The sequence below is a fragment of the Mus pahari genome, chromosome 14, assembly GCF_900095145.1.
Source record: "Mus pahari chromosome 14, PAHARI_EIJ_v1.1, whole genome shotgun sequence".
Classification (NCBI taxonomy): Eukaryota; Metazoa; Chordata; class Mammalia; order Rodentia; family Muridae; genus Mus; species Mus pahari.
In genome coordinates, this window is record NC_034603.1 from 70811697 (window position 1) to 70838524 (window position 26828).

General features: G+C 47.2%; 1 protein-coding gene across 1 annotated transcript in view; it reads right to left on the bottom strand.

The window, feature by feature from the left end:
* The window catches only part of Plekhm1 (pleckstrin homology and RUN domain containing M1), a 47819-nt gene that overhangs the window by 8150 nt on the left and 12841 nt on the right, over positions 1 to 26828 (bottom strand). The window contains exons 3-8 of the mRNA XM_021212638.2: positions 24499 to 24746; positions 22243 to 22869; positions 14170 to 14560; positions 7204 to 7486; positions 3434 to 4354; positions 793 to 938 (exon numbers count right to left, since the gene is read on the bottom strand). Of these exons, the coding sequence (XP_021068297.1) occupies positions 793 to 938; positions 3434 to 4354; positions 7204 to 7486; positions 14170 to 14560; positions 22243 to 22869; positions 24499 to 24746 (2616 nt within the window). The remainder of the gene's footprint in view (positions 1 to 792; positions 939 to 3433; positions 4355 to 7203; positions 7487 to 14169; positions 14561 to 22242; positions 22870 to 24498; positions 24747 to 26828) is intronic.

Below are 26828 nucleotides of genomic sequence, written 5' to 3' on the forward strand. Positions count from 1 at the left end.
CCATGTACTGGAAGAAGAAAACAGACTCAAAGATCATGTGTGTGCACATACAAACACACACAAGCACACACACATAATAAAACACCTAAAATACAGTATTAAATAAATGAAATGTAAAGCAAAATGAGTCAATATGCTTATGTAAACAAATACCCAGAAATCTCTCAAAATACTCTAAAAATCAGCACTGCCATTTTACAGCTGAAAAAACTGATGCTCAGAGGTTGAAAACTGAATAGTGGTCATATTCAGCGATGACACCTAATTTTGTCTTTGGGCTTCTCTAAGTCGTAGGTGTCAAATAATAACCACACTTTATGACCTAGAAAAATACTTTTTCTTTGCTGCAGCAAGTGTAGTTGGCTTGGCCCCAGAGAATCTGCAACAGCAAGGCTGACTAAGAGTGCAGCCTGCCGGCTGGCCATATTACTCTCCTCCCCACCTCTGCCAGTCTATCCATCCATCAGTGATTAAACCTACTCTATCCCGACTTTCCTCCAGACCAACCTTACTGCCAATGGGACATCTCTGTGGCTATCTTGGCCTCAGGGTGCTGTGCTCAAGTGGCCACTGGGGAGCAGGGAGGAGCTTCACAGATCCCTGCTCAGGGGTCAGGGGATGCAGACATCAAGACAGACATCAAGCTTCCAGTCCACATCTGAGACCTGAGCCAGTGATCTTGGCTTCCCTACAGCCAAGGTCCTGCAAACAGACAGCGGCAGCTCCGGGAGAACACTCCTCAGTCACTGAGCAGCCCTGTGTGGTCAACGGCAGCCTGGCTTACAGCCTTACCGGGCGCTTCGTGAGGTCCCAGTTGTGGATGATTCTGGCTGGAATCACTGAGGCATCATCTTGGTGGCAGAAGTCACAGTAATACAGGCCAGAGAAGGCACAGAGCTTGGGTCGTACAAAGGAGAAGCCGATCTGTCGGGAGCAGCCTAGGGAAACGGACGATGGGTGAATAAGTAGTGAGGGCCAGAGTCAGCTCCATGGGACACTCATGGAACACGGAGTCGGCTCTACTGAGAGAGGCATGCAAATACAAAAATAAAGAGAGAACCGATTCCTCAGACCTTCCCTCCCTCAATGAATAAATATATTATCATTTTTACCCACTCAACCCCACCACTTACAATAAAAACTTTTGTGGGTTTGTTTTGAGACAGGGTCTTACTATGTAGAACAGGCTGGCCTTGAACTCAGAGATATCTGCCAGTTGTCTGCCTCTCAAGTGTTAGGATTACAGGCTTGCACTTCGTGCACCACTACACCTAGAAACACTGTTAATTATGACAGTATACTATTACATGATTGTTGCTGGGGCTGGGAGCCTTTGGAAGCTGAGGTAGGATGACTCTGAGTCCGAGGTCAGCTTAGGGTTACACAGTAAGAACCTGTGTCTCAAAACAAACTCACGGGAAGACATCTGTCAGGTCACACCAAGACCAAGTGACAGATGGCACTCCATGTTGGGTTTGGTTACAAGTCATCATTCTCCTTCACTGCCACCTCTGTTCACTAGCTCCCCTGCCTGCTCCCCACTGCCAACCTGAACCCTTACTTCCCTACCCGGGCTCAGAAACACCAGCAACAAAGCTAGGGCCTTGACTAGTGAGAGAGCTGTGGCGAGGAAACCAGCAGAAAAGAGAGCATGGCCTAGACTCAACATAGTCTCCATCTGCGTCTACAGCAGCAATCTCAAGACAGTGGGCAGTGATAGCTTTAGCCATGTGGTCAGTAAGTCCTCCATACCAGAAAGTAGAGACAAGGACCAGGAGTGCCCAGGGCAAAAAGTTAGTGTGGGGGAAAAGGTTCCTTTGGTCTCGAGCCAAAAAGCTGGCTTTCTTGCTGTCGAGTGGCCTCATCCGCACTTTCACCCGATTCTCCTAAGATTCTATCTCACTGTATAACTTAGCTACTGCCAGCTCTCTGGTGAGGTCATTACAAAGTGTAACTAATACAAGTGCCCTGTAAACTGTGAGTTCCAACACGAGTATTTCTGGTTGGTATCCTCGTGGCCACTGGACAGTGCAGCAATGTATAACGCCTGGACTCCTTGGTATGCCAGTCTCTAACAGCAGGCTGGCAGGAATGAGTTCTCCTTATAATCCTCACACCCACAGACAGAAGCCTCCCCTGAGAGTTTGGATTATGAGGGCAGGGACAGGCAGAGGTTTGCAGGTGTTTTCTGCAGGAAGCTCTGCTCAGCCCACCCTCCAGGGCTTGCCACAGACCACTTCCTTCTAGGCACTTAAGGCTGGCTTTTTCCTCTGTGGTCTCCACCCCATCAGGACAGCTCAGCTTTCAGCTCCATTCTTCTGCAATAGGGCAGCTGATGTTTCTCCCAGACAGCATGTCCCAGGGACAGGTGGGGAGAGGTACCAATGGAAGGAAGACAGTAGGACATCACAAGACTGGGAGGCCCTCTGGTGTCATGCCAAGGAGCATAAGTTCTAGGACACAGCTCTGCCTCTTGAATATACTAAAAGCCTGAGACAAGCTACTAGATTTGGGCTCTGATTTCCTCACCTATAATATAACCTGAGGAAACAGTAGCTCCTAACGCTACGAGGATGTACTGAGCAAAAAATGAGATAACCAAACAAAGCATCTGGCTTTGTGCCCTGCACAGGATCAGATCCCATGATGACGCCGACACAGCCGAGTCCTTCCGATGGAGTCACACACATAAGAGAGAAGCAGGGCACAGGAAAGCCAACGAGGTGTGGTGACAGATGCCTGTAATCCCACTACTTAGGAGGCTGAGGAAGGAAGCAAGAATTCAAGACCAACTTTGACTACATAGTGAAACTGCATCTCAAAAAAAAAAAAAAAATGTTGGGGCACAGCAACACATACCTATAATCCCAGTACCTAGAAGGTAGGAGGACCAAGAGTTCAAAGCCAGCCTAGGCTACATGAGACATGTGGGTAGATGAGCCCTCAAACCGTGGAGTAGTATGTTGTCCAATACAGTGGCTCAAAGTCAGGTCACCTTTATACTTAAGTAAATGGAAAACTCAGCTCTTAGTCATACACAGCTCCCCTTAAGCACACAGTGGCTGGATGTAACCTGGAACCACAGGTGGAAAGCACAGACCCAGGTGCTTTCATCATTACAGAAGCCCTACCAGCAGCACTGAATAGCATGCCTTACAAAAGCATGCGAGCATACGTGCTTGGGAAGGATCCTGTACCCTTATATGCAGTGTAGTAATGAAGCAGGAAGGCCCAGGAAGCAGAACTGCCACCCACAGGTCCCACCCAGTATTAGGAGGTGTCAAGAGACAGGCAGGGGCTGTGCACAGAGGGCACTGTAGAGGAGCAGAGGCTGCAGCAGAGGCACCAGTCTGCTGTATTGTTGGGGGCCAAATTGAGGACGCCATAGGAGGAAGAACACAGGCAGCTGGGGTTGGTGGGAGTCAGTCAGCACCTGCGCAGAAGCAGCCCTGGGAGTCGAGGCCCTTCTCGGTCGGGATGGCCACAAGGTACTGTAGCAGGAAGCCGTTCTCCCTGGTAGCAAACTTCAGCACCTCCTGACATTTTTCATCCAGGCTCCCACCAAGTGTCACAGCCTCCTCTGCTGACTCTAGGTAAGATGCCAGCACTTTCCGGACCAGGTCTCTCCAGTGGGCGGCCTCCTCGGTGTCCTTGGCCTGCAGTTTCAGGACAGCCTTGGCCGTGATGATTTTGAAGAAGGCTGGGCCCCCAAGGCTGGCGTCTGGCAGGATGTCGCGGATGGTCTCCACTCCATGGCTATCACTTAGCATCTTCTCATTGTTTCTCACACGGAAACATTTCAGAGACTCCAAGGATAGGGAAAAGATATAGGGGACCCAGGTCCGGTCTGCATACAGATACAAAAGGGACTCTTTGATAGCATCTGGCTCTGGAACCTGGGCAGATGTCCAGTCCAACTGCATGCCCTGGGCAGCTGCAGGCTCGGGGAGTAGGGCTGAATAGGGGGGAAGGCTGTCTGGTGGAGCCTCTGGGCCATCCTCAGTCTGGTCTGGGTACTGGATATTCACCCACTCATCTTCTTGCTGAGGGCGCACCTTCTGCAGAGCCTCCCGCACGCGGTCAAGCCAGTCCTCAGCCTCATCTTGGGAGGAGGCACGGAGAGCGAGCTTCTTGCCCGAGAAGACCAACTCAAAGCGTCCATCGCTATGTGCTGGCCCCACAGCCTCACATCGGAGCAGGGAGCAGCTCTCCACACAGGTGCGCTCCTCATCACTCAGGTAGAGGCGGAGCTCCAATGGGGACAGCTCACAAAAGAATTCCTTCCAGATGCCCATGGCTCCTCGCCGGGCCACTGTGCCCAGCTTCATGAGCCCCCGGAATGGGTTGGATAGCCCTAGTGGGAGAAAAGAGGCACTTTAGACTATGGGCCATTCCTTTTTAGTTCAAAGCCACAACTGGTGCCCAATGTTCTGTGGGAGAGTGACTGCCATTAAAAGCTGGCCCCAGGCGCTTTCAAATGGGACCCTGCAACTAGAAGGAATAGTTTTTTGGTCTTTTTTTTGCACATCGCCATCTGTCCTCCCCTCAGTGGGTGACCTCACCACCAACATTTCATTGAAAAGATAGAAGCAGTCAGATTCCTTCACAGGTCTCCTGCAGTACCCCCTGCCCATCTGTGCCCACACTTCCCCACACTCCCACCACTGGCTCAAGGGCAGCAATCCCTCCAGCAGCCCTCCTTGCCCGTGCTGCCCTACCCCGTCCTCCACTGGGTCACTCCTATCAGCATGCCGTGCCACCTTTCCTCCCATGCTCACAGACCTTGCTAGATTCCTGTCACTAACTGCTACTGTACTTCCAGGAAATATCCATAGCTTTGCCTTGGATTCCGTTCCTATTCCTTCTTGAGCCAGGGCCCACTGGCTTCTCGTCTCCTCATGCCATTGAAACTGCTCCTTTGAGGGCCACTAAGGCTTACCTTATGGTAAATCCAGAATGGTCCCCCAAAGCCCTCATCTCTAGCCTTTGTTTCCCTGACCTCCCAGTCCTGGAGCACCTGGGGCGCAGTACTTGTGCCTCAGCTCCATGGCCACCCTCCTGGCTGGTCTCACCTGCTTTCAGGCATTTCTATAAGTGTTTATTAAGTAAGTAAATAATAGTAAGAACCCAAGCACTTCCTGTGGCCCACCACCCCATCTCACACACCTCTCTCACCCCTTCCTACTGCCACTAACCACTCTCATCTCCCTGGTTATCACTGCTCCCTGGACATGTCAAGTGTGTTCCCAGAGGAGCACTGTTAACCTTCTTCTGCCTGCTTGGAATGCAGATCACCTCATCCTCTTTCCCACTTTTAATGTCACCTCATTGCTGAGAATGGCCCCCGTCACATTATGACAACTTCTCTCCCCTGACCACTATATTATGGCTCACTCCCCAGTATCACCATTTGACCACAGACATTTACTGGTCAATTGCCCCATGTTGTGACGGCCGAGGAGCAGGAAGTACATCTCAGGAAGACAGAACAGTGCTCTCAGCACCAGAGGCAGTGCTGGGCACGTCTCAGATGGTACCTGGCACAGTCACAGCAGTATCTGCTGTGTGCCACTGAGTACCTATGTGCCCCACACTGCTCACTGTTCTCTACTTCCCTGGAATCACCCCAACCCGAGTCTAAAATTAGACACATGAGTCTCTCTCTTTCAGTCTGGACTAGAGTGACTGACAGCCTAGTAGCCTATGCATGAAGCACTGGTTCTCTGGCTGGGGTGAGACTACTGTCAGCCATGAGAGACAAACCAAGAGAAGCCAACAGGCTTTGGCATAATTCTCTACCAAGTCCCTACCATCAGAAAAGATAGAGACCAGTGTCAGGGAAAATCTGTAGGTGTGGTGACTCATGCATTTAATCTCAGCACTCAAGAGGCTAAGTCAGGAGGACTGTGGCAAATTTGAGGCTAATTTAGGTTGAATGTTGAGATTCAGGCTAACTTATGCTACAGTGTGAGACCTTGTCTCAAAACAAAAAACAAAACACAACACCAGCTGGGTGTGGTGTTGCAGGCCTTGAATCCCAACATCTGGTCTCCCAGAGGCAGGTAGATCTCAGTGAGTTTGAAGACAAATGGTCACATTATGAGTTCCAGGACAACTAGGCAATGGGAACCTGTCTTGAAAAAAAAAACAAAAAAGAAAAAAACAAAAAAAAAAAAAAAACGCAACCAACCAAAACATTCTGAGCTAATACAATTAAGCTAGGGTTATTTAATGCTTTCTGGAATTTTCAGGGCGTGGAAGTCAGACCACACCATAAGCAGCACATGAAGACAGCAGGTCGGATAAGCCCTGCTAGGCCTATTTCCTAAACAATCCAAGATAAGGGTCTTTAGAAGGAGCCATTAGAACTGCTGGCCTTCAAGAGTAGGCTTTCCTATGAGTTCTGCAATCCCGAATGTCCTGGTTTAGTGTTTTCATGGTACTGGAGACTGAACTCAGGGCTTCACGCCCGTGGTCAGTGTTTGATCACTGAGCTACATCCTCAGTAAGTCTTTTGATTGTTTTGAAGTAAGATTCTCTTAAGTTAATCAAGCTAATCTTTAACTTACTCTTGTGTTCTATAAGCTTGAGAACCCCTGCTTCCACCTACTGAGCAGCTGATAGCACAAGACTTTAGAACCCGGCTGGGCTTTGCCATCCTGTTTCACAGCATAATTTCATTAAGAATATTTCCATTTCAATATATGACATAAGCTAGGACCAGTGGCACTCACCTGAACCCTGCACCTTGGAGGCGAACGAACAAAGATGGCTGTGAATTTGAGGCCAATCTCATCTAGATGGTAAGCACTAGGCAATTCAGGGCTATATACTAAGACCCTATCTCAAAAGACTTTAAAAAAAAAAAAAAAAGGTATTTTTATATTTTGTAACCGGGTCTTTTGTCTGTTCTTGTTTTCCTGAGGCACAGGTAGCATACCTGGATGGCCCTGCTGAGCCTGCTGAGCGGGGCATCCTCAGAAAGTCTGACACTGCTCTAGTGAGCTGGTGAGTCTGTAAGCAAGCACAGCAGTTTTCCCCAAGTGCTGTCGTGCGGGTCTAAGTGTCCTTGTACCTTACCTCTACACTCTGGGCAAGGACTGACTCTGGAAGGACACACTACCCGTTTACAAAGGCAAAGAGGACTGAGAGCTGCCTTTTGAAAGACACTGTCCCTGGGGAAGGGACTCTACAGTCACCTACCCATTTGCCTTCGGTGCACCACACAGAAGTTTTTATGGTCTTGGGTCACCCCTGGGGCTGGAGCTGGCTGGATATTTCTGCAGCCCTGTGAGGACACACATGCTTTGTCTAATGCCCCCAAGGAACAGCTCTTTCTTGGTCCTTGAGAAGAAGGCCTGTGGAGAGCGGCCCTTGACTCTGGAGAGCCCTGCTGAGGAGATGTGCAGAGACCTGCAGCGCTCTTCAGAGCAGGCTCCTGGGGCGGTCTGCAGAAGTCATCTTCAGAAATCCAGCTCTTGCCTTCCTACAAGAAAAGAGGAATGAGGTAGTCCTTTAAGAGTTTAAAAATATTTTGTTACAGCTCACCTATAATGAACCTGGAACTTACTCTATAGACCAGGCTACCATACTTTACCCATTTTACATTCACATCAGCAATGTACGATGTTGCTATTACTGGGGGAGGGAGGGCGGGCATGCCCTGGAGGTCAGAGGACAGCTTTAGTCAGGTTTCTCCTTCCATCTGTCTGGGGGCCCTGGAGGTCAAATCTCAGTGGCCAGGACTGAGTGGTACCCTCTCTCCACCTGCTGAGCATCACCAGCAGCTTCCTTCCAACCTCTCCGGTCTCTGTCATGAAGGCTTCCTGCCATGCTCATCTGGGAAGTGCTGGCTCGCTGTGGTTTTGATTTGCATTTCCTTAATGTTTAATGGCAAGAAAACATCTTTTCATATTGGCTATCAGTACTTTTCTTTAGATTTTTATTTTTAATTGGGCTTATGGGTTGTTGTTAGGGTTGACTACCTAGTAAACCCTAGTAACTAGTTCAGATGTCCCTGTAGTGGAGCAGGGCGAGCCCTTCATCCAACTGGACTGATATTTTTATAAAAAGAGGAGACAGACATAGTGGCACACACCTTTAATTCTAGAGGCAGAGACAGGTAGATCTCTGAGTTCTATGGCAACCTGGTCTATACAGTAAGTTCCAGGCCAGACCCTGGTTCAAAACAAGGGAAGAGGAGATGACACACACACAGAGGAAGTAGTGTCAAGTGGAGGAGAAGCATGGGATAGTGGAGGGAGGAACTGGAGTGATGAACCTACAAGCCTATGCCAAGAAGACTAAGAACCAAGAGAAAGACAGAAGAGATTACCCCCACTGCCTGGAGAAGAAGCCACTGATGCCGACAGACATCTGGCTCTCCACTCAGCTTCTAGTACTAGCAAGGACGCAACAAATGCTGTCTCCAGCCACCTGATTTATGCTACTTTGTTATAACTGCTTAGGAAACCAATAAAAATTACAAGGGTTCTGGGCAGATTCTGGGTACCAGAACCTTAGCAGGCTATCTGACTGACCAATAACTTCTCTTATTCTATATGTTGTCTTTTATTTTTGATATTTATCTCTTTCCTTCCTTTTCTTTTTGAGACAGTGTCTATAGCCAAGGTTGGTCTGAGCTCATTACATAGCCCAGGGCAGCTTTGCAAGAGCCTCCTGCTTTGGCCTCTCAGGTGCTGGGACTGCAGGCACGAGCCACAGGCACAAGCCACCATGCCTGGCTTCTCTTTTCCTTCTTAATGGCGCCTTCTGGAGCTCTGAGGTGTTTTCTTCCTAAGCTTAATTTAGCCAGCTTTTCTTCTGCTCGTGCTCCTGCTGTCTTATCTCAGAAGCCACCACAGAAGCTAATGTCACCAAGATTTACTCCTACGTTTTTTACTAAGAGCCTTATTAGCTCTTACATCTCTGTGACCCATTTTGAGTCAGCTTCTATGTAAGGTGTAAGGAGGGCGTGCAACTTGATTCTTTTGCAAGTGGAAATACAAGTGTCTCAGCACTTCAGGCTCTTTGGCCTTGGAGATATGGGGTGAGGGAGGCGTGGTGTGTGAGCTTAGACCTAAATTATTGCTTCTAATTCTGTTCCCCACATTGAGCAGGTCCTTGAAGCCCAGTAGTAGATCCTGCTCCCTGACCCGCACAGGTTTTCTATGTGAGTCTGAAGCTGCTCCCTGACAGGGGAAGTTAGGGAGATCTGGAGTCAGAAGGCCTATGAGAATATTGTTTAGTTCCTATTCTTCACTGTTCTAAGCCCTCTCTGCCTTTCTAGGCCTAGACATGGAAGAGAGCAGAGACAAGGAAGCCGGCTGCTGCACTAAGTGGCTGTCTATACAGAGGAAATGAGTCACACAGGCAGGACCCGCCCCATTGCTCTGGTAAGTGCTACCGATCTAGCTCTGACATTGCTATTTCCAACCCCTAAATCAAGACTGCCCTCCCTGCTGATACAGACAGGGAGGAGGGTTCAGGCTACGGCTGTGTCAGAGGGGATGGTTTAGACAGTTTAGACTCCTGAAGCTAAGAGAGACAAGTTCTGATTCAGGCGTAGGGGGGGTGCTTTCCAGAACTGGGCTCCCAGGGCCTCTGCATGTGACTTTCAGAGATGGCATGTGCTTCCTTCTACTAGGAACAGGATGATGTATCGGGCAGGGTGGCTCTAGGGACCATGTAACACTGGTCTAAACAAAGCCTGTCTGGGTCACCAAGCCCCAGATGATTCCCTGAGGAAAATGGGTGTGAGAAATAGCTCCCAGGAGCCACTTGGCCATTCTGGTGACCTCACACATACCTGGTGATCCTGCCCTGTATAAGCCCTGGCAGGAGAGGACACTATTCTTTAGGATCCACCAGTTACCACCTGAAAGCTTCCTTACAAGCCCCCAACTCAGATCCCCTCATCACCCAGACAACCTATCACCCCTATTCAGTGACAGTCTCTGCTCACCCCCATCCTATAAGTCTGAATGATCATTTTCCTTGATAATGTCAAGCAAAAACGTACAGCATTGAGTCATAAGACACAGACTATTTTCATCACTACTAGGTAGTTTGTGTGAATGTTTAGGCACAAGTATGTGTCTATCTTATTTGGGTTCCAGTGATTGAACTCAGGTCACTAGACTTATATGTCATGTATTTTGACTCCTTGAGCCATCTTGCCAGTCCAAGGGACTAACCTGGCTGTCCAAGTGTCTTCAGTGTAAAACAACAGAGGTGGGTGGAAGGACCTGGGGGGATGAAGGAAACTCTGGGTTTACAAGTAAGGGAGACTTGCTTCTCTTTCCACTGAAGAGAAGACTAGTAAGAAATGTTCAGAGTCCACTGACCATACACCAGCCATTGGGGATGGCTCTCTAGAGAAAGGCTCTGTGAGAAACAATGAAGAAGCAGTGTGTGTGTGGGGAAGGGCAGGTTCCAGTGAGAGAGCACCGAGGGTGTATCTGCCTCACAGAGGGGGTAGAGGAAGAATACTCCCGCAATAATGGACCTCAGCACTTGCACCATCACCCTTTCCCCCTTTTCTCTTGCCTCTTTCTGCCACTCTCCTATGCATGCTTGCTCAGGGCCCCACATCTGGCCCGCTCTGTTTCTTCAAACTGTGAGGAGATCACCGCTGACCTGGGATCTACACCAGAGCAGCATCTGCCATCAGGGATCTAAGTCAGCAGAATGAATGCTGCCTGCGTCACCAGGTGTCAGGAGGCTATGGCTAAGGGAAGGACTGGGCTTTCTGCTCACTGTTCTCACCCTGGTTGCATGTGCAACTGCACAAGGGGCCCCACACCACAGCAGACAGTGTGTGTAGGACACATTCTCTAGGCCAGGCTTAGTCACCCCCCAAGGCCTCCCAGTCCCTGCCCTTCCTCCACAGCACTAAGCGCTACTGTAATTTCAATGTGCACCATCAGTTCTCTAATCTGGTGACTGCCCCAAAGGCCAGGGCTCCTGTCTGTCCAGTCTCATCACCGTCTCCCTAGCATCTATCACAATGCTGGGCCCACAGGCCATGCTTTACAAAGAAAACTTCTGAAAAAGAAAGACTGAGAAAAGCTGATGGCGACTAGATCCCACCCCCACCCCACCCCCACCCCACCCCACCAACAAAGACTAAGCTAAGGAGGGAGTGGTGCATGCTGTAAATAAGGTAAAACAGAAAACTGGGACACAGGAGCCTGTCAGGAAAGGGGCACAGGGACAGCCACTGTAACAGCTGGATGCTGTAAGGAGCTGGCCTTACCTAGGGAGCAGACAGGAAGCTCAAGGGTCAAAAATGTGGACCGTGGAAGAATTCTGTTGACAAGTTAGCTACCCTGTCCCATCAGCTCCAGGACCCTGACAAGGTACTGTGTTTGAGACCAACTAGCAGAAGCTAGATCCAGAGCAAGGGTGAATTCAGTCAGCATGGTCAAGTTCACACTTGGGAGTCGAGGTGAGACACAGGCAGCCGCCTCTTAAAAAGCATCCTTCTCTCTGCAGTCTAAGGCGGAAGCTGCAGACCCGCCAAGCTTCAGGCTATCTTCACTATCGCCCAGCTAGACTCTCCAAGGCCTCATAAAATGCACCTTCCAGAAGTAAATCTGGAACCACATTCAGAATGGTAAAAACAGAGATCTGACCCAGATATACAAATCCATGATTCTCATATTCATACTCAATGCACTGAGTGAGATCAATCATATGTCCACATAGAAATACTTTCAATGCACTGAGCTAGATCAGATGTCCACATAGAAAAATATAAATTGGATCCAGAGAGGCAGTTCAGTGCTCACAGCCAAGCTTTGTGACCTGAGATTGATCCCCAGCAATCACATGGTGGAAGGAGATAATTCATCCCCAAGAGATGTCCTCTGACCTCCATTTGTGTGCTGTAGCACGCTCAAGTGGCCACACATACATCTGCACATTTGCATATCACTCAATCAATAAATATAAATAAATAAACAACAAGACGACTGCTAACTCACATTAAGCCCAAGGAAGTAAAAACAAGAGAACGAGAAATGTAAAGTCATTTTAGACTATGTACATGGCCAGTCTGAGTCCGGCACAGTCTACAAGAGACCCTGTCTTAAAAATCAGGAACAAAACAAAAAACCACCAAATTCAACTTAAGAATGGGCTGGAGAAATGGCTCAGAGGTAAGAGCACTGGCTGCTTCTCAGAGGACCCTAGTTTGATTCTTAGAACCCACATGGGAACTCACAATCATCTGTAACCCCAGTTTCAAGATATCCAGTGCCCTCTTCTGGCACTGTGACCACCTGGAATGCTTGTGGTACACATACATACATGCATGCAAAGTACCCATACACATAAAATAAAAATTAAAGCAAAATAAAATGTGGTGATATCTCACAAAAGATAAAACGGCCTTATATAAGAAAATGAAAAGGTAGTCCTTACTCACCAGAAGTACACAGAATAAAAACACCACAATCTAGCACTTCTCACCCACCAGGATGGCTGTAATAATAGACTCATTTGAAACTAGGTAATTACAACTGTTGGTAAGGATGCTGGAAAAATACATTGGTGGAGACATAAACTAGGGCAGCTGCTTTGGAAAACAATTTGACAGTTCCACAAAAAAGTTAAATATAGAGTTACTATATAATCCAAAAATTCTACTAATAGAATTTTATGTGTCTAAGAGAATTAAAAACATATGCCCGTACAAATTCTTGTACACCATATTTACAACATTATTTGTAATAACCAAGAAGTGTTAATAATTCAAATGCCCATCATACATAAATACCATATGACTTAGTCACACAATGAAAAATACCATAGGCTGTTTATTCCCTAGCAGTAACAGGGATGAAGAACTGCTACATGTTGTAACATGGGTGAATCTTTTTGCTGACGTATTTTTGAGTCAGGGCCTTGTCATGCAGACTAAGTTGGCCTCATGATCATCCTGCCTCTGCCTCCTGTATGACAGGATAAGAGGCAAGAGCCATCACACTCAATTTTTAAATTATCAACTTAGGCGCGAAGGGGATGGCTCAGTCAGTAAAATGCTTGCCAGACAAAGATGAGGACCTAACTGAGGGACCCCAGCGCCCATGCACAAAGACGGATGAAGCAGCACACCGTTGGCCTCCACATGTACATGTGCACATACACAAATGCTGAAGCCAAACCCCAAACAGGTTAGTTAGTCCTGTTTAGACAAATTCTTCAGAACAGACAAATCTATTGAGACCAAACAGTGATGTTATCTGAGGTTGAGGGAATGACTGCTAACGTTTCTTTATAAGAGGGATTGACATATTCTAAGATTAGATTGTAGTGATAGCTACGTAACCCAAACAAACTAAGAAGTACCGAAATATACTCCTATATGGTGTGTGAATTATACCCCAGTAAGTCAATTTAACTGTGCTATCTAAATCTAGATTGGCCACATTTTTCTTTCTCTTTTTTTTTTTTTGAAACAGCATCTCACTCTGGAGCTTTTAATCCACGATCTTTCGGCTTCTGCCTCAGAGCACTGAGATCATAGGCATGCATGACCGTGACCATCTGGGGACAGGACATATTTGAGTGCCCAACAGTCACTGTTGGTGTAGTGACTGCCACATTTGACCACAAAGTTCACAAACTGGTTCATGTTGAAAGTATTTCACAGCTAGGATTTTAAGAAAATTTGATTTGATTTGATTCTCAGGCAGGTGAAACGGCTTCTCCAAGAGTGTAAACTCGTGAATGGTGATAGTTAAGATTAGAACAGTGTTGTGCCTGCCTGTAACTGTAACACTTGGGAAACTGAGGCAGTACTGAAAGATTATACGTCAAGAGTTCAATCTGGGATACATAGCGAGACTAGTCTTAAAAACAAAACAAAACAAAAACAAAAAATCAAAAAACAAAAACAAAAATCCAAGCAGAGTGTAATATCAGAAGGGAACCCCTTTTTCATGGACTGGTTGTGAAGACAAGGGGAAATATTTATGGGACTCAATCAGCACAAAGCTCGGCTCATCTCCACGAATGACACCCAAGACACATTAGTTTATAATTACCACTGCCCACTCAGGGACAGGCATGCTCATACGCTGGTAGAACCACTCTGGGTCACCAGATAGGCAAACTTCAGCTTAAGAGTTCTTTCCAAGATTCCCCTGAACAGCCTGCACTCACCGGACTCGAAGGAGAGGAAACCACAAGCTTCGGTCCAACTCTGCCATACTCCAAGGCCTTCCAAGGGCCACTCCCTTGTCCAGCTGCTCCGCCCACAGGACTAGAAGGCTGCTGGTCTGAAGTGCTCTGTGCAGGGCCAGCTGGGGCAGTGCCTAGCTGCTGCTCGTCTGGGGTCTCCTGGGGCAGTAGCTGATGCTTGTGGCCACCACTTGATGTCCCAGACGATGTGTGGGCAGGAAAGAGCTCTTCAGATCCCTCAAAATGCAGCTGTGTGCTGGTAGCTAGGCTATGGAGGGAGAGGGGGGTCTGCATCATGGGGGTGTCTGGCTCTTGGTTTGGTCCGCTGCTTGGCGCAGAATTTACCTGGGCTTTGCTGAATTCCGACAACACCCTAGAAGTTTGAAAGCAGAGAGAAAAACAAAGAGACCGCTGTGACAATTTGATGGTTAGGATGCCCACAGTGACTGTAGCAGTAGTAAGACCAGAAAGCCACTGATTATCAAAAGCAAACAAAGCAGCACTCACTGCATTCCTCGGCTCCCACATCGTCCTCCTCTCAAATTCCTCACTGAGGCTTGGACTTGGGCACGGTGGGCAGCAGGTGAGCCGGGGGCCTCATCTCAGGTGGCACAGTCAGATAGCAGGAATGAGAATCTGATGTGAGTGGAAACTGACTCCACTCTGAAGAGGCTAACTGTGGGCCTGGAGCATTTGCTTGGCCAAGCGCAGTTGTATGGTCAATGGCTCCCCTCATCTGTGGCAAAGTCTCCTGAACAGGTGATATCTCAGAGTGGCTCCCTCAATAGCTAAGAGCTGAGGCCCCAAAAATCTGCTCTCTGAGATAGGGAATGGATGAAGTGAGGATGTACTTTGTCCATGGGACAGTCATGGAGCACCGGGGCTGTAGTGAGGTGTAAGGGCCTCTTCAAGATTGACTAGATAGAGAAGCTTCTTGTCCCCCAGATCACTGCTGGGACTCAGTGATTTCCCAAATGGTGTGGAAGGTGCACAAGCACACAGGGTGTAACTCACTAAGTATCCTTGTCCTCTTCGAGGGGTCACAGAGAGTCAATAGTCCTGCCTTTGTATACATATATACTTCTGGGCCTTCTGGAATGTGCCCTGGCGAGTGACTGCTCCTCCCTCTCCTGGGAATCCAAGTTCCCTTTCTAAAATAAACTATTTGTTATCTCCTCTTCCACTTACAAAACATATGTGCTATGGATAAATGCTGGTTCAAACAGCAACAAGGCTTTTGACTGGAGCCCAAAGATAGCATGAGTTGGCCCCACTGGCTTCGATGGAGTAAGCTCCCCTTAAGGAAAGAATCTTAAAATGCAAAGTGCTTGCCTGGTCACCAGAACCAGAGTTCAGCTCTTACCTATACCACCCCAATCCCACCTACATTCCAAGACAATGGACTACAGGCTTCACCGACCCATTCCATTATACATTATAAACAAGTGACTTTCACACAGACACAAAGACACTTCAGTGGGTATAGGAACAGACTTTTCAGTAAATGGGACTATGAAAAGGGGACAATCACATGGAAAAGAATAAAGCTGGTATACTATCTAACACCACATATACAAGTAACCAAATGCATTAAAGACCTAAATAAGAGCTAAACCAATAAAACTCTTAGAAGAAAATATAGGTATAAATGTATCTTTGGGTTTTGTGATGATATCTCCAGGAAGTACATGAGCAGCGGTCAGCATCACTGACCAGCAGGGAAATGGGAAACAGCCATAAAGATGCACTACTTCATCTAGCTAGAAGGGCTACAATAAAAGGGGGTGGAGGAGACTAACAAGCATTGGCAAAAATTTGGGAAAATTAACTTTTTAAAAATTTATTTCTTAAAAAAAAATTATTTCTTATAGACAAGATCCCGCACCTGCTAGTTAGCCAAGGCTGGCCTTGAACCTGCGTTTCCTCCCTCTACCTCTTTCCCAACTAAGGAATTAGCTTGTCTATGTCAACAGAACAAAATATAAGGTGGTACCATTGCTATAAAAAGCAGTTGGGTAGCTCCTCAGAAGTTAATCAGAGTTGCATGCAGCTCTTCTCCAGGTCTACACCTATGAGAATCAAAACATGTCTGGATAAAGACTGTTCACAGCACTATTACCTTAACAGTCAAGAGCAAAGAGCAGTCCACTGACTGGAGATGATACACAGTGGCAGATGCAGCAAATGGGCTATTTGTCAGACATGATGCACGCTATAGTGTGAATGAACCTGAAAATATATCAAGTACTAGAAACCAGCTACAGAAGGCCATGTATTACATGCTTCTGTTTATACAACAACGTGTCCAGAACAGGCAAAGCCAGAGCAAATGGCCACGTACTGCCTTTTTCTTCCATGGCAATAAAAATGTCCTTGAGTTATACACTAATGATCTTGTAACTGTACATTTGCGCCTGTAATCCCAGCACTTAGGAAGCAGAGGCAGGAAGACTGATGAGTTTGAGGTTAGACTGGTCTACATAGTGAGTTCCATGTCAGTCAGGGCTACATGGCAAAATCCTGCCTCAAAAACCTGACAGGAAAACAAAGGTAAAGTTTATGATGTGTGAGCTTGGCATCCTATTTTCATGAACAAGACAGGTAGGAGTCTGGAGAGAGATGGCTCAGCAACTAAGAGTGCCGGTGCCTCTTGCTGAGGACCAGGGTCTGATTCCCATCACACTGTTGCGCACAACTGTCTATAACACTAGACCTGTGGGATATGAAGTGGCAGATATGGAGGAGAAGGAACCTTTATATAGTGTTAGGACAGAACTATGCAAATCAGTACAGGGGTTCCTCAAAAAAAATCAAAATAGAACAGTTATATCCCACCAGCCACACTACTCCTGGGTAGATCCCAGGGACTCAAGCCTTCGTGTGGTCAACAAGTCATCAGCCAGGCACCAACAGACGGCTGGGTAAGGGTACATGGTAGACACACAGCTGTAAACAAGAACAAACTGCACCATTTATTTACGGGGAGAGGAATGGGGTTGGAGACACTCGTTATGAGAACTACGCCTTAGGAAGGCATGTATTGTGTATTTTTTCTCACATAAAGGATCTAGGATTAAAAGACATTGGAAGCAGAAAGGGGAAATCACAGGGTGCTGTATGAGAAAAGGAGGAAGGCCAGGAAAGAGAAGAGGGATGTGATCCAAACACATATGTATACATGAAAATGTCAAAGTCAAACTATTAAAAAACATAATAATAATTATTATTACCGTGGGTGGAGGAGGCATGAGTCAGAGGATAACTCATCAATCTGGAGATAGCGGTTCAAGGCCTTCTGATCCCAACACTTGGTAGGCAGAGGCAGGTGGATCTTTGAACTCAAGGCTAGCCTGGTCACAGTGAGCTCCAAGGGCAACCAACACTACGAAGTGAGATGCTATGACAAGAAAAAAAAAGACAGAGAAGCTTGGGGTGGTGCTCACAGCTGCCACCCCAGCATTGCCCTGGCAGGAGGACCCTGAGTTCTGACTTGAACATCACAGCGAGTTCAAGGTGAGCCTAGGGGGGGCCGTGCTTCCAAATGAAAAGACTGAGCACAGATCTGTGAGTTCAAGGCTAACCTGGTGCCGGGCATGGTGGTGCACACCTTTAATCCCAGAACTCAGGAGGCAGAGGCAGGCTGATTTCTGAGTTCGAGGTCAGCCTGGTCTACAAAGTGAGTTCTGAGACAGCCAGGACTGTACAGAGAAACCCTGTCTCAAAAAAAAGGGGGGGGGCGCTAACCTGGTGTACACAGTGAGTTTCAGGACAGTGAGAGCTACGCAGAGAAACTTGTCTCAAAAAAAAAAAAAAATAAAATAAAGAAAAGAAAAGAAAAGAAAAAAGAAAAGAAAAAAAAATATCAAAGGACAGTTAGGGATATATTTCAGTGGTAGAGTTTGCCTAGCATAAATGAGCTCCTCCATACCGTCTCCCAAACCCAAAAGAAAAAAACCAAGAAGACAAAAACCCCAAAACAATGAAAATCTACAAATGTGACTTCCAGGGAGAGGGAAATGCTGAGCCCCCCTTCTCCTCCCTTTTTGGTGTATGCGATAAAGAGATTGTGTAAGTGCGAGGATAAGTCTGTGTGCAGGCCTGAGGGCACCCTCATGTGTCATTCCTCAAACATCAGCTACCTGTTGTTTGAGACAGGGTCTCTCATTGGCCAGGAGCTAGCCTCCCGAGTTCTGCTGGCTGGCCAGTGAGCCCCAGGGGCCCACCTGTCCCTGCCTCTGGAGCACTGGGATGACAAACAGGCACCATCACTCCCAGGCCCTGCAAGTGCTTCACCAACTAAGCCATCTCCCTAGTCTCCTGCCTGTTTATATGTACCCACGTGCTCATATGTATGTATCTATGTATACATGCACGCATGCCAGGAGCAGTTCTGCCAAGCCAGGCAGGGCTTGGGTTTCCCTGACCATGCAGACCTTCATGCTTGTGATGCACTGTTCTGTTTCATTGGCAGGTGAGGGCCACTGAAGAAAGCCCAGAGGTGAGAGCTAATGCTAAGACTTCTGACAAATACCAACACAGTTTTGCAGAGGAAAGACTGTAAGAGCCAGAGGGGATGGTTGACACCAAGAAAACAGTGTCTTCCAGACACAACAACTAGGTCAGGATGTACAAGGGAAGAGTTGGGAGGATCTGGGAGAAGTTGCAGGAGAGAAAACCATGATCAGAATATACTGCATGAAAAAACTGCTTTCAATAAATACATATTCTAAAAAGTTTTGCAGCTGTTTATACAAAGACAAGTAATGAGAGAACTGATGTCACAGGTCCTACGTAGCAATTAATTACACAATCAAAATACCTATGCAGCACTCCTGACATCCGCCCCTAAGGCGCTAAGCCCTTTACATCCTGACTCCTCCTCTATCCTCCTTCCTTTACAGTCTTATCCTCATGTCAAGGTCAGGAAGGATGAGCAGGCAGAAGCCTGGTAAATGGACAACCCTGGCAGTTCAGCTGCTGAGATACAACCCTCCATAATTATAGTACAGATCCAAAGAACAGTCAGCCCACACGGCAAGCCACAGTTTACTTTTTGCTAAACAGAACCCTTACAGTATTTGAGCAAGTGTCACCTGAAGTTATGTTTTGTGCTTTAAGAGTTGAAACATAGGCCGGACATGGTGGCACATGCCTTTAATCCCAGCACTCGGGAGGCAGAGGCAGGCAGATTTCTGAGTTTGAGGCCAGCCTGGTCTATAAAGTGAGTTCTAGGACAGCCAGGGCTATACAGAGAAACCCTGTCTCAAAAAACAAAACAAAACAAAACAAAACGAACAAACAAAAGAGTTGAAACATTAAGAACAGGGTACTTATGCCCAGTTAATGTAAATGTTCAATATTATTAAAGAATAAAGTCAACCAAAGTGCTGCTGGGATCTTTAATTATTAAAACACATACTTAGAAATGCTGGTCTCTGCAGCTGCCAGGCTAACTTCAAGCCAGGTGTGGGAGTGCTTTTCTGTGAACCAGCTCTGGAGGATCAAGAGTTCTGGACCAGCCTAGCCTAGGCTACATGGCATGACTCCATCTTGAAAAAGAAAAATGCTGGTCCAGAGTCAACTGAGCAAGTAAAGGCACTTGCTGTCAACCCCAAGGAACTGACATTGAAATTCTGGAGAGAACCAACTCCTGAAAGTTGTCCTCTGACCTCTGACCTCCACATGTGGGTATGGCATCCCTCCCCCACAAAGAGGGTAACTTAAAGGTCCGAATCTGAGAACGGCAGCACGGCCTGTGCATGTGCCTCTGTGTGCTCTGGGCTCCAGTTACTCACATCATTGTCTGGTGCTTGTCTATATCATCCTGACCCTCAACTCTTGAGCTTCCCCATAAGAACCATGTCAGTGATTCCTAGACAGGATGGACAGTCACTGATTCAAAGACCTTGTGCTGGAATCTTCCAGTCATAAGACTCATGAGAGATAAAGCCAAGGCACATGATAGCCTGAGAGAGGCAAGCTAGACTAAGTCATGCCATATCACCCCACCCACCCCAGCACTTCAAAAGGCAGAGATTACTCCCCAGTGTGCTCTATCTAAACTCCTCATCTGATACCTGAAATTGCCATCTCACAGACTCAGTGCTGCACCTCTGGGGCCTACCACTCTCACTGTCAGGTCTAAAGGAAACCATTTCCCCAAGCTCCAAAAGGCTGTCCAAATATCCAGAAATGAGCTCACCCTGGCTATAGGAGGACTTATAAAAACCAGCATTCCTCAGGAAGTTGTGAAACTGTTTCCACCTGCCAGAAGGAGCCATTTCCCTTACCTCTGGCAGAGGGAACACATGGCTTTCCAACTGACATATACCTGTAGTAGCACAAAGCACACGCTGGCCTACAGGCTGTCTCAGTGTCACAAGTACCTGTCATACATTCCAAAGCCCACTAGCGCCCAGCCCTCCTCCCCTCCCCAGGCCTCCTCCCCTCCCCAGGCCTCCTCCCCTCCCCAGGCCTCCTCCCCTCCCCAGGCCTCCTCCCCTCCCCAGACCTCCTCCCCTCCCCAGCCCCCCTCCCTTCCCCAGCCCTCCTCCTCCCAGATGCCCATTCTCTTGCTTTTCCCCTGCCTGGTGTGCTTGTCATGCCCTGCCTCTGCCTATCTGTTCTCCCTTCTCTCATTGACAGTCCTGGCCAGGTCCAATCTGCAGGTCATGTCCAGTCTACTTCTTTCTCTCTCTGCTCAATTTGCAAACCGTGGAGGCAGTCCTGGAAACTGGGTCTTCTGTGAGCCCTGCCCACACATCTATCCTATCCCAGTTGGCAACCTGGAAGGACCTGAACCAAGGCTGTGGGGTGTGTAGTGGTAGTGAAAAGATCTTAGACATGAGCTGATGGAAGAACATAGACTTAACTGAAGGATAACTCAACAACAAGTTACCAAATACCCACAACCGTGACACCACCTTCCATTGGCATGACTATGAGACTGTGGGACATTCCTAGCAGAGTGTTAACAGACAGCATTTTTGGAAACTGCAGGCTAGTTTTTCTTCATTCAATTCTTGTGCTTCTGGGAGCTGAGTCATGTAAATGTCCACCGAGTGGAACAATACACATCAGAAAAGAAAGAAGAGGACAACCTGGCACACCAGCTATACAGAATAGACATGTACTACTTTTTGCAGAAAAGGGAAGAAATAGGAAAAAAATTTAAACAGAAAATAAAGTAAAAAACACATTGTATCTGTTACTGATACATTTAGGAACTTGGAAACCCATGTACTCAGGAGGTGGAAGCAGAAGGATCAAAGAGTTCAAGGCCAGCCTCTGCTCTAAAGCAAGTCTTTGGCCAGCCTGAGCTACAGGATAAGGCCCTCTCTCACAAAAATGAACAAAATTAAATAAAAACCAAAAAGCTTTGGGGTTTGGGGGTATAATTCAGGGGTAGAGTGTGTCTAGCTCATGGAAGGCCCTGGTTTGATTCCCAGCACTCCGCAGGAGCGTGGGGTGTGAAGAAGGATCTACCAGGGCTGACAGCGCAGCTCCAAGCAGCCAGCTTAGCTAGCACTGGAGAGGGGGCTGGGAGCTCTGCCTCATTCCCCTTGCCGGTTAAGCGAGTTAAAGGAATCTGTTCTGCATGCTCCTCCACACTCACTACTCCCCATATGCTCAGGGTCTGGGCCAGCCAGGCGATCTGCAAGGTCACAGCCTAGGCACTCTTCTACACTGTACTGGCTGGAAGCTGTACACACTCTCATCTATTAGCTCCTTCCCTCTAGGTGAAAAAGACATATTTTCTAAGGACCTCAGAAAGGCCAAAGACTCAGTTCAACTCTGAGTCCTAGATCTATTCTCCAGCTGGGAGTGGTGGCTCACACCTCTAATGCCAGCACTTAGGGAAACGAGGTGAGTCCCAGGCTAGCCTGGGCTACAGAGGAAAGCCATTTCAAAAAAGCCCAAAGCAATCCATTTTCTCCACTGTGCTATTTCCTCAGTCACAGGGAGAACCCTGCTTCCTTTGCCTTCTTTATACCCCACCATTTGGTGACAGTCACATGTACAGGAAGGCAGAGTAAGGGTGAGGGAGGTACTCACTCTTGCAGAGACCTGTCGGAGTCATCAGCGTTTGCCGTGCCCAGATCTGAGTCGTAGGACATGGGTTCTTCAGAATGGTCTGGACTCTTGGGACCATTCTCTTGGAGCAGGCAGCTGTCAGAATTTAGGCTGCAGGACAGCTGGGATGAACTGGCTGTGTCCAGGCTGAGGGAAGAGGCAGTGAGCTTCCTGTTCCTGCGAATCTTATGGCCTGAGTGTTGGACTTCGATGTCCTCAGAGCCCGAGGAATGGGAAATTGAATCCAGAGACTCTTTCCGTTGTAGTTCTGCACCAGAGGTAGTGAGAGGGTCGAGTTCAGAGAGGGGGCAAAGCCCAGAGAGAGACAACGGGGTGAGGGTCCATTCATTTAAGACAGCCGACTTGTAGGAGAGTTCAAAGGACAAGGACGTTAGTCCTTGCAGGAAGCTCAGGAGGAACTCAGCCTCCTCAGCATCTCGAAGCAGGGCTGTGGGCTGATAGTACTCGCACAACCGTGCAGGTTCCTGCAGGAGCAGTTTCAGATAGCACTCCATCAGGCCGTCATTGAGGGCCAACCGCAGCCAGGCCCGGCAGCGGCCTACATCTGTGTTGATGAAGACCAGGTGCTCCAAATCTGAGACAATGTGTCTGCAGGGGGACAGAGCAGATGTGTTGCAAGAAAGTACCTCAAATTTCAGAGACAAGGTTCAAGCTACTGCTTATCAAGAACCAGTGGGAAAGTACTGCAAACAAGATCCTATTTAGACATAAAATTCTGGGGGAACAATGTCTCGGGAATACAGGAAAGCTGAGCTGTTGAGCTCGAGCTACCAAATGTCATCTGCTAACCCAAGACATACTGGCTGAGTCCAACCCCAGTTCCTAGGGAATAACGCCAGAGCTTGTGCACATTAGGCAAGCATTCCACTACTGAGATACACTCAGTCGAGAGCAGCTGGCACTCTGAAGGGAACACTCAGACCCTAGGTGTACAAACTCAGCTCCTAAAGTTTTGGTCTGACACAACCCCCTTCTCTGCTGTCACAGTGTCCTATGCAGAAGTGTACCCACAGTCCTCTGGACTCAGTGTAAGCTGTACTTAACTTCAGCAGTACTACTGACTGGCTAACTGACCCAAGGAAACACTGAGCTGGATATAGAGACAACTAGTGCTCAGTGGTTATGAGCACTTGCTGCACTTCCAGAGGATCTGAGTTCAAGTCCCAGAACATATGTTGAGTGCCTCACAAATATTCCTAACTCCAGCTCCAGGGGATCTGATGACTTCTTCTGGACCCCATGGTCACCCACATGCATGTGGCATATACACACAGACACACATCCATACACACAAACTTAAAACAAAGAAACCCACTGTTACTTGGAATAGAGCTAAAAAACCATGACAGGGCAGTAGCAGCAGGTACAGGAAGGCAGACCAAAGACTGACAAGGCGTTTTCAGGTACTTAACACTTTACAGAGGCAGTGCCAGATACCAGCATAGGGTCTAAGCAGCCAAGGATAAGGCCAAAGACAGGGCAGGGCCTTAGGGTGAATATTCAGAAATATATCTGGCTTCTTGGCTAAGTGCCACACATACCTCATCATGAACATAAAGTTTAGAACACAGGAGCTGGAGAAATGGCTCACTGGTTAAAAGTACTGGCTGCTTTTGCAGAGGACCCAGGTTCTATTTTCAGCACTCACATGGTGGCTCAGCCATCTGTAGGTCTGCACCAGACACATACATGGTGCACAGATACTCATGTAGGGGAACACTTACACATATAAAAAATTTTAAAAATTTATTTTAAATTTAGAAGACAGACTCAAATATTCAAAGGCAAGCCAGCAACATGTCCTGCTGGGCAGTGGTGGCGCACGCCTTTGATCCCAGCACTTAGGAGGCAGAGGCAAGAGGATTTCTGAGTTCAAGGCAGGCCTGGTCTACAGAGTGAGTTCCAGGACAGCCAGGGCTACACAAAAAAACCCTGTCTCAAAAAAAAGGAGAGGGGATACTTTAGTCTTCTCAGGCCACACCACTCAGCAGTAAGTACATGACTCAGCCTAGCGGAGTCTAAAGGTCATCAGTGCTGGGGTGAGAAGCCACAGGCTCTAGACGAGTGGAGTGTCTCAGGGTCTGGAGACAAGCCTTCCTTAAGTCCAGCCCTACAATCATTGCATAAAGACCACACCACAACACTCTTTTCTGGCTTTGCCACCCTCAAGAGGAGTCAGGTGCCCCGACTCTGAAGCTCCTCCCTGACGTATCTCACTTGTGGGTGACGGCTTTCAGAAGGGGCCAGAAGACAGGCTGAGGCAGAGGCTTCTGATGAGTGTGCTTCTTCCTTTTGCCGCCAGCCTCGGCGCGGATGTGCTTGGCATGCAGGCCATGGATGAACACGGCCTCCAGGGCACTGCACATGGCGTTGGCATCTCCATCTTCACTGGTGACCACTGTGTCTAGAGACACATGCTGTTTCTGCAGAGCCTTCACGGATCCCACGAGCTTCTTCTTGATGACCTAAATTGTGTCAAACACAAGGGCAGACTTAAGAGGCAAATCCCACGTGGAGTCCCTGGAATAAGTCCACGGCCTGTTTTTCAATGTGTGTGAAGACTCACACTTATGTATGTAACCTAGACTCCTGCAAAGCTAGCTACTGTGACAAGTGAAGATCCGGCATACAGATGAAATGGTTTTGTTCACCTTTTCTTTTCTTTTTTTTTTTTTGGTTTTTGAGACAGGGTTTCTCTGTATAGCCCTGGCTGTCCTGGAACTCACTCTGTAGACCAGGCTGGCCTCGAACTCAGAAATCCACCTGCCTCTGCCTCCCAAGTGCTGGGATTAAAGGTGTGTGCCACCACACCCGGCTATCTTTTCTTTTTAAAGAAAAAGTTTTAATTAGATTTGGTCTACATGTATGTGTATCACATATGTGCCTAGTGTCTGAGGTTAGAAGAGGGTATCAAATTCCTTAAAACTGGAGTTACAGATGATTGTGGACCACACACCATGTAGATGCTGGGAATCAAACCCAGATCCTCTGCAAGAGCAACAAGTGCTTTTAACCACTGGAGCATCTCTCCAATCCTATCTTTCCCTTTCTCTCTTTTTAAAAAGTATCTATTTATTTTAAACATCAAATAAAATATCTATTTTTTTTTTTGAGTACATACATGATCACTGTCTTCAGACACACCAGAAGGGGGCATCAGATCCCATTACAGATGGTTGTAAGCTAACATATGGTTGCTGGGAATTGAACTCAGGACCTCTGGAAGAACAGTCAGTGCTCTTAACTGATGAGCCATCTCTCCAGCCCAGTATTTTTTGGTTTTTAAAACTAAACATCAATCTTGTATTTAAATACTGAAATGGTGGCTTGGGGGCACTCTGCAAAGATAAGCTAAGGAGACAGAGTATTTCTTTAGAACAATAACAAAGAAAGGACCAGCAAGTGTGGCTCAAGAGAGTATGCTTGACAGTTACAGCCCTCCATTAGATCCCCAACACTGTGGGGAGGAAAGAGCAGTCAAGACCATAGATGTATAATTACATCAGCTAAGAGCCTAGGCCTAGAGCAAAGCTTTAAAGGGTTTCTGTAGCTCTGGCTGTCCTGGAATTCACTTTGTAGACCAGGCTAGCCTTGAATCTAGAGATCTGTCTGAGCCACCATGCCCTGCAGAGGCCAGTGCTTGAAGACAGAGTTGGTTTTTCATTTCTCCTCGTGTCTCTAACACTTGCCACTGTGTCTGATACAGTAACATATATAAGGCATGCAATTCCAAATGTACACCAGGTGTTGGTGGAAAAATTATACAACAATAAATATGAGTGTAACAAATTATTAGTGTTTAGCAAAGAACTAGACAGAACTGCAGAAAGACCGGTTTGGAGCAAGTGTTAAGTTATAGATAAATACTTCCCTTTTATTCTGACTTAATCTGAACAGAAAGTGCTGCTTGGAAAGTTGAATTTTAAAAATTAATCAACAAGTTATAGTTTACATTAACTTCTCCGATTTAAATTACAAACTTCTGGGTTTGTTTGTTTTGCTTTTTTTGATCCTCCCCAGAAGTAACCACATTCTTGAATTTTGGTTAACTTTTACTTTCACAAATTATTATTGTTATTATTTTTACTACTCTTATTTTAATTTATTGACACTGAGCATGGTGGCAGCACATTCCTTTAATCTTAGCACTCAGGAGGCAGAAGCAGGCAGATCTCTGTAAGCCTGAGGCTAACCTGGTCCACATAAGGAGTTCATCCAGGGCTAAATAGTAAGACCCTGTCTCAAAGGAACCAACCAACCAAGCAGATGCATTTACAATGGCTGCTGAGAGGAGAATCAGCCTTCTATAGGATGAGCACCAGTAGGCTGTCCAGTCCCGATGCAGAAGAGCATTACTAAGGAGCTTAGCAGATTATATCCACACGTACGTGTTTGTGTACGTGTGAGGGCAGCAACGACAACTGTAGAAGAAGAGATCATGAACTTGGCAGTAAGTGGGGGAGTCATAGGAGGAGCTGGAGGTAGGAGGGCTAGAAATGACATAGTGCTCACATATGAAATTCTCAAAAAAAAAAAAAAAAAAAAAA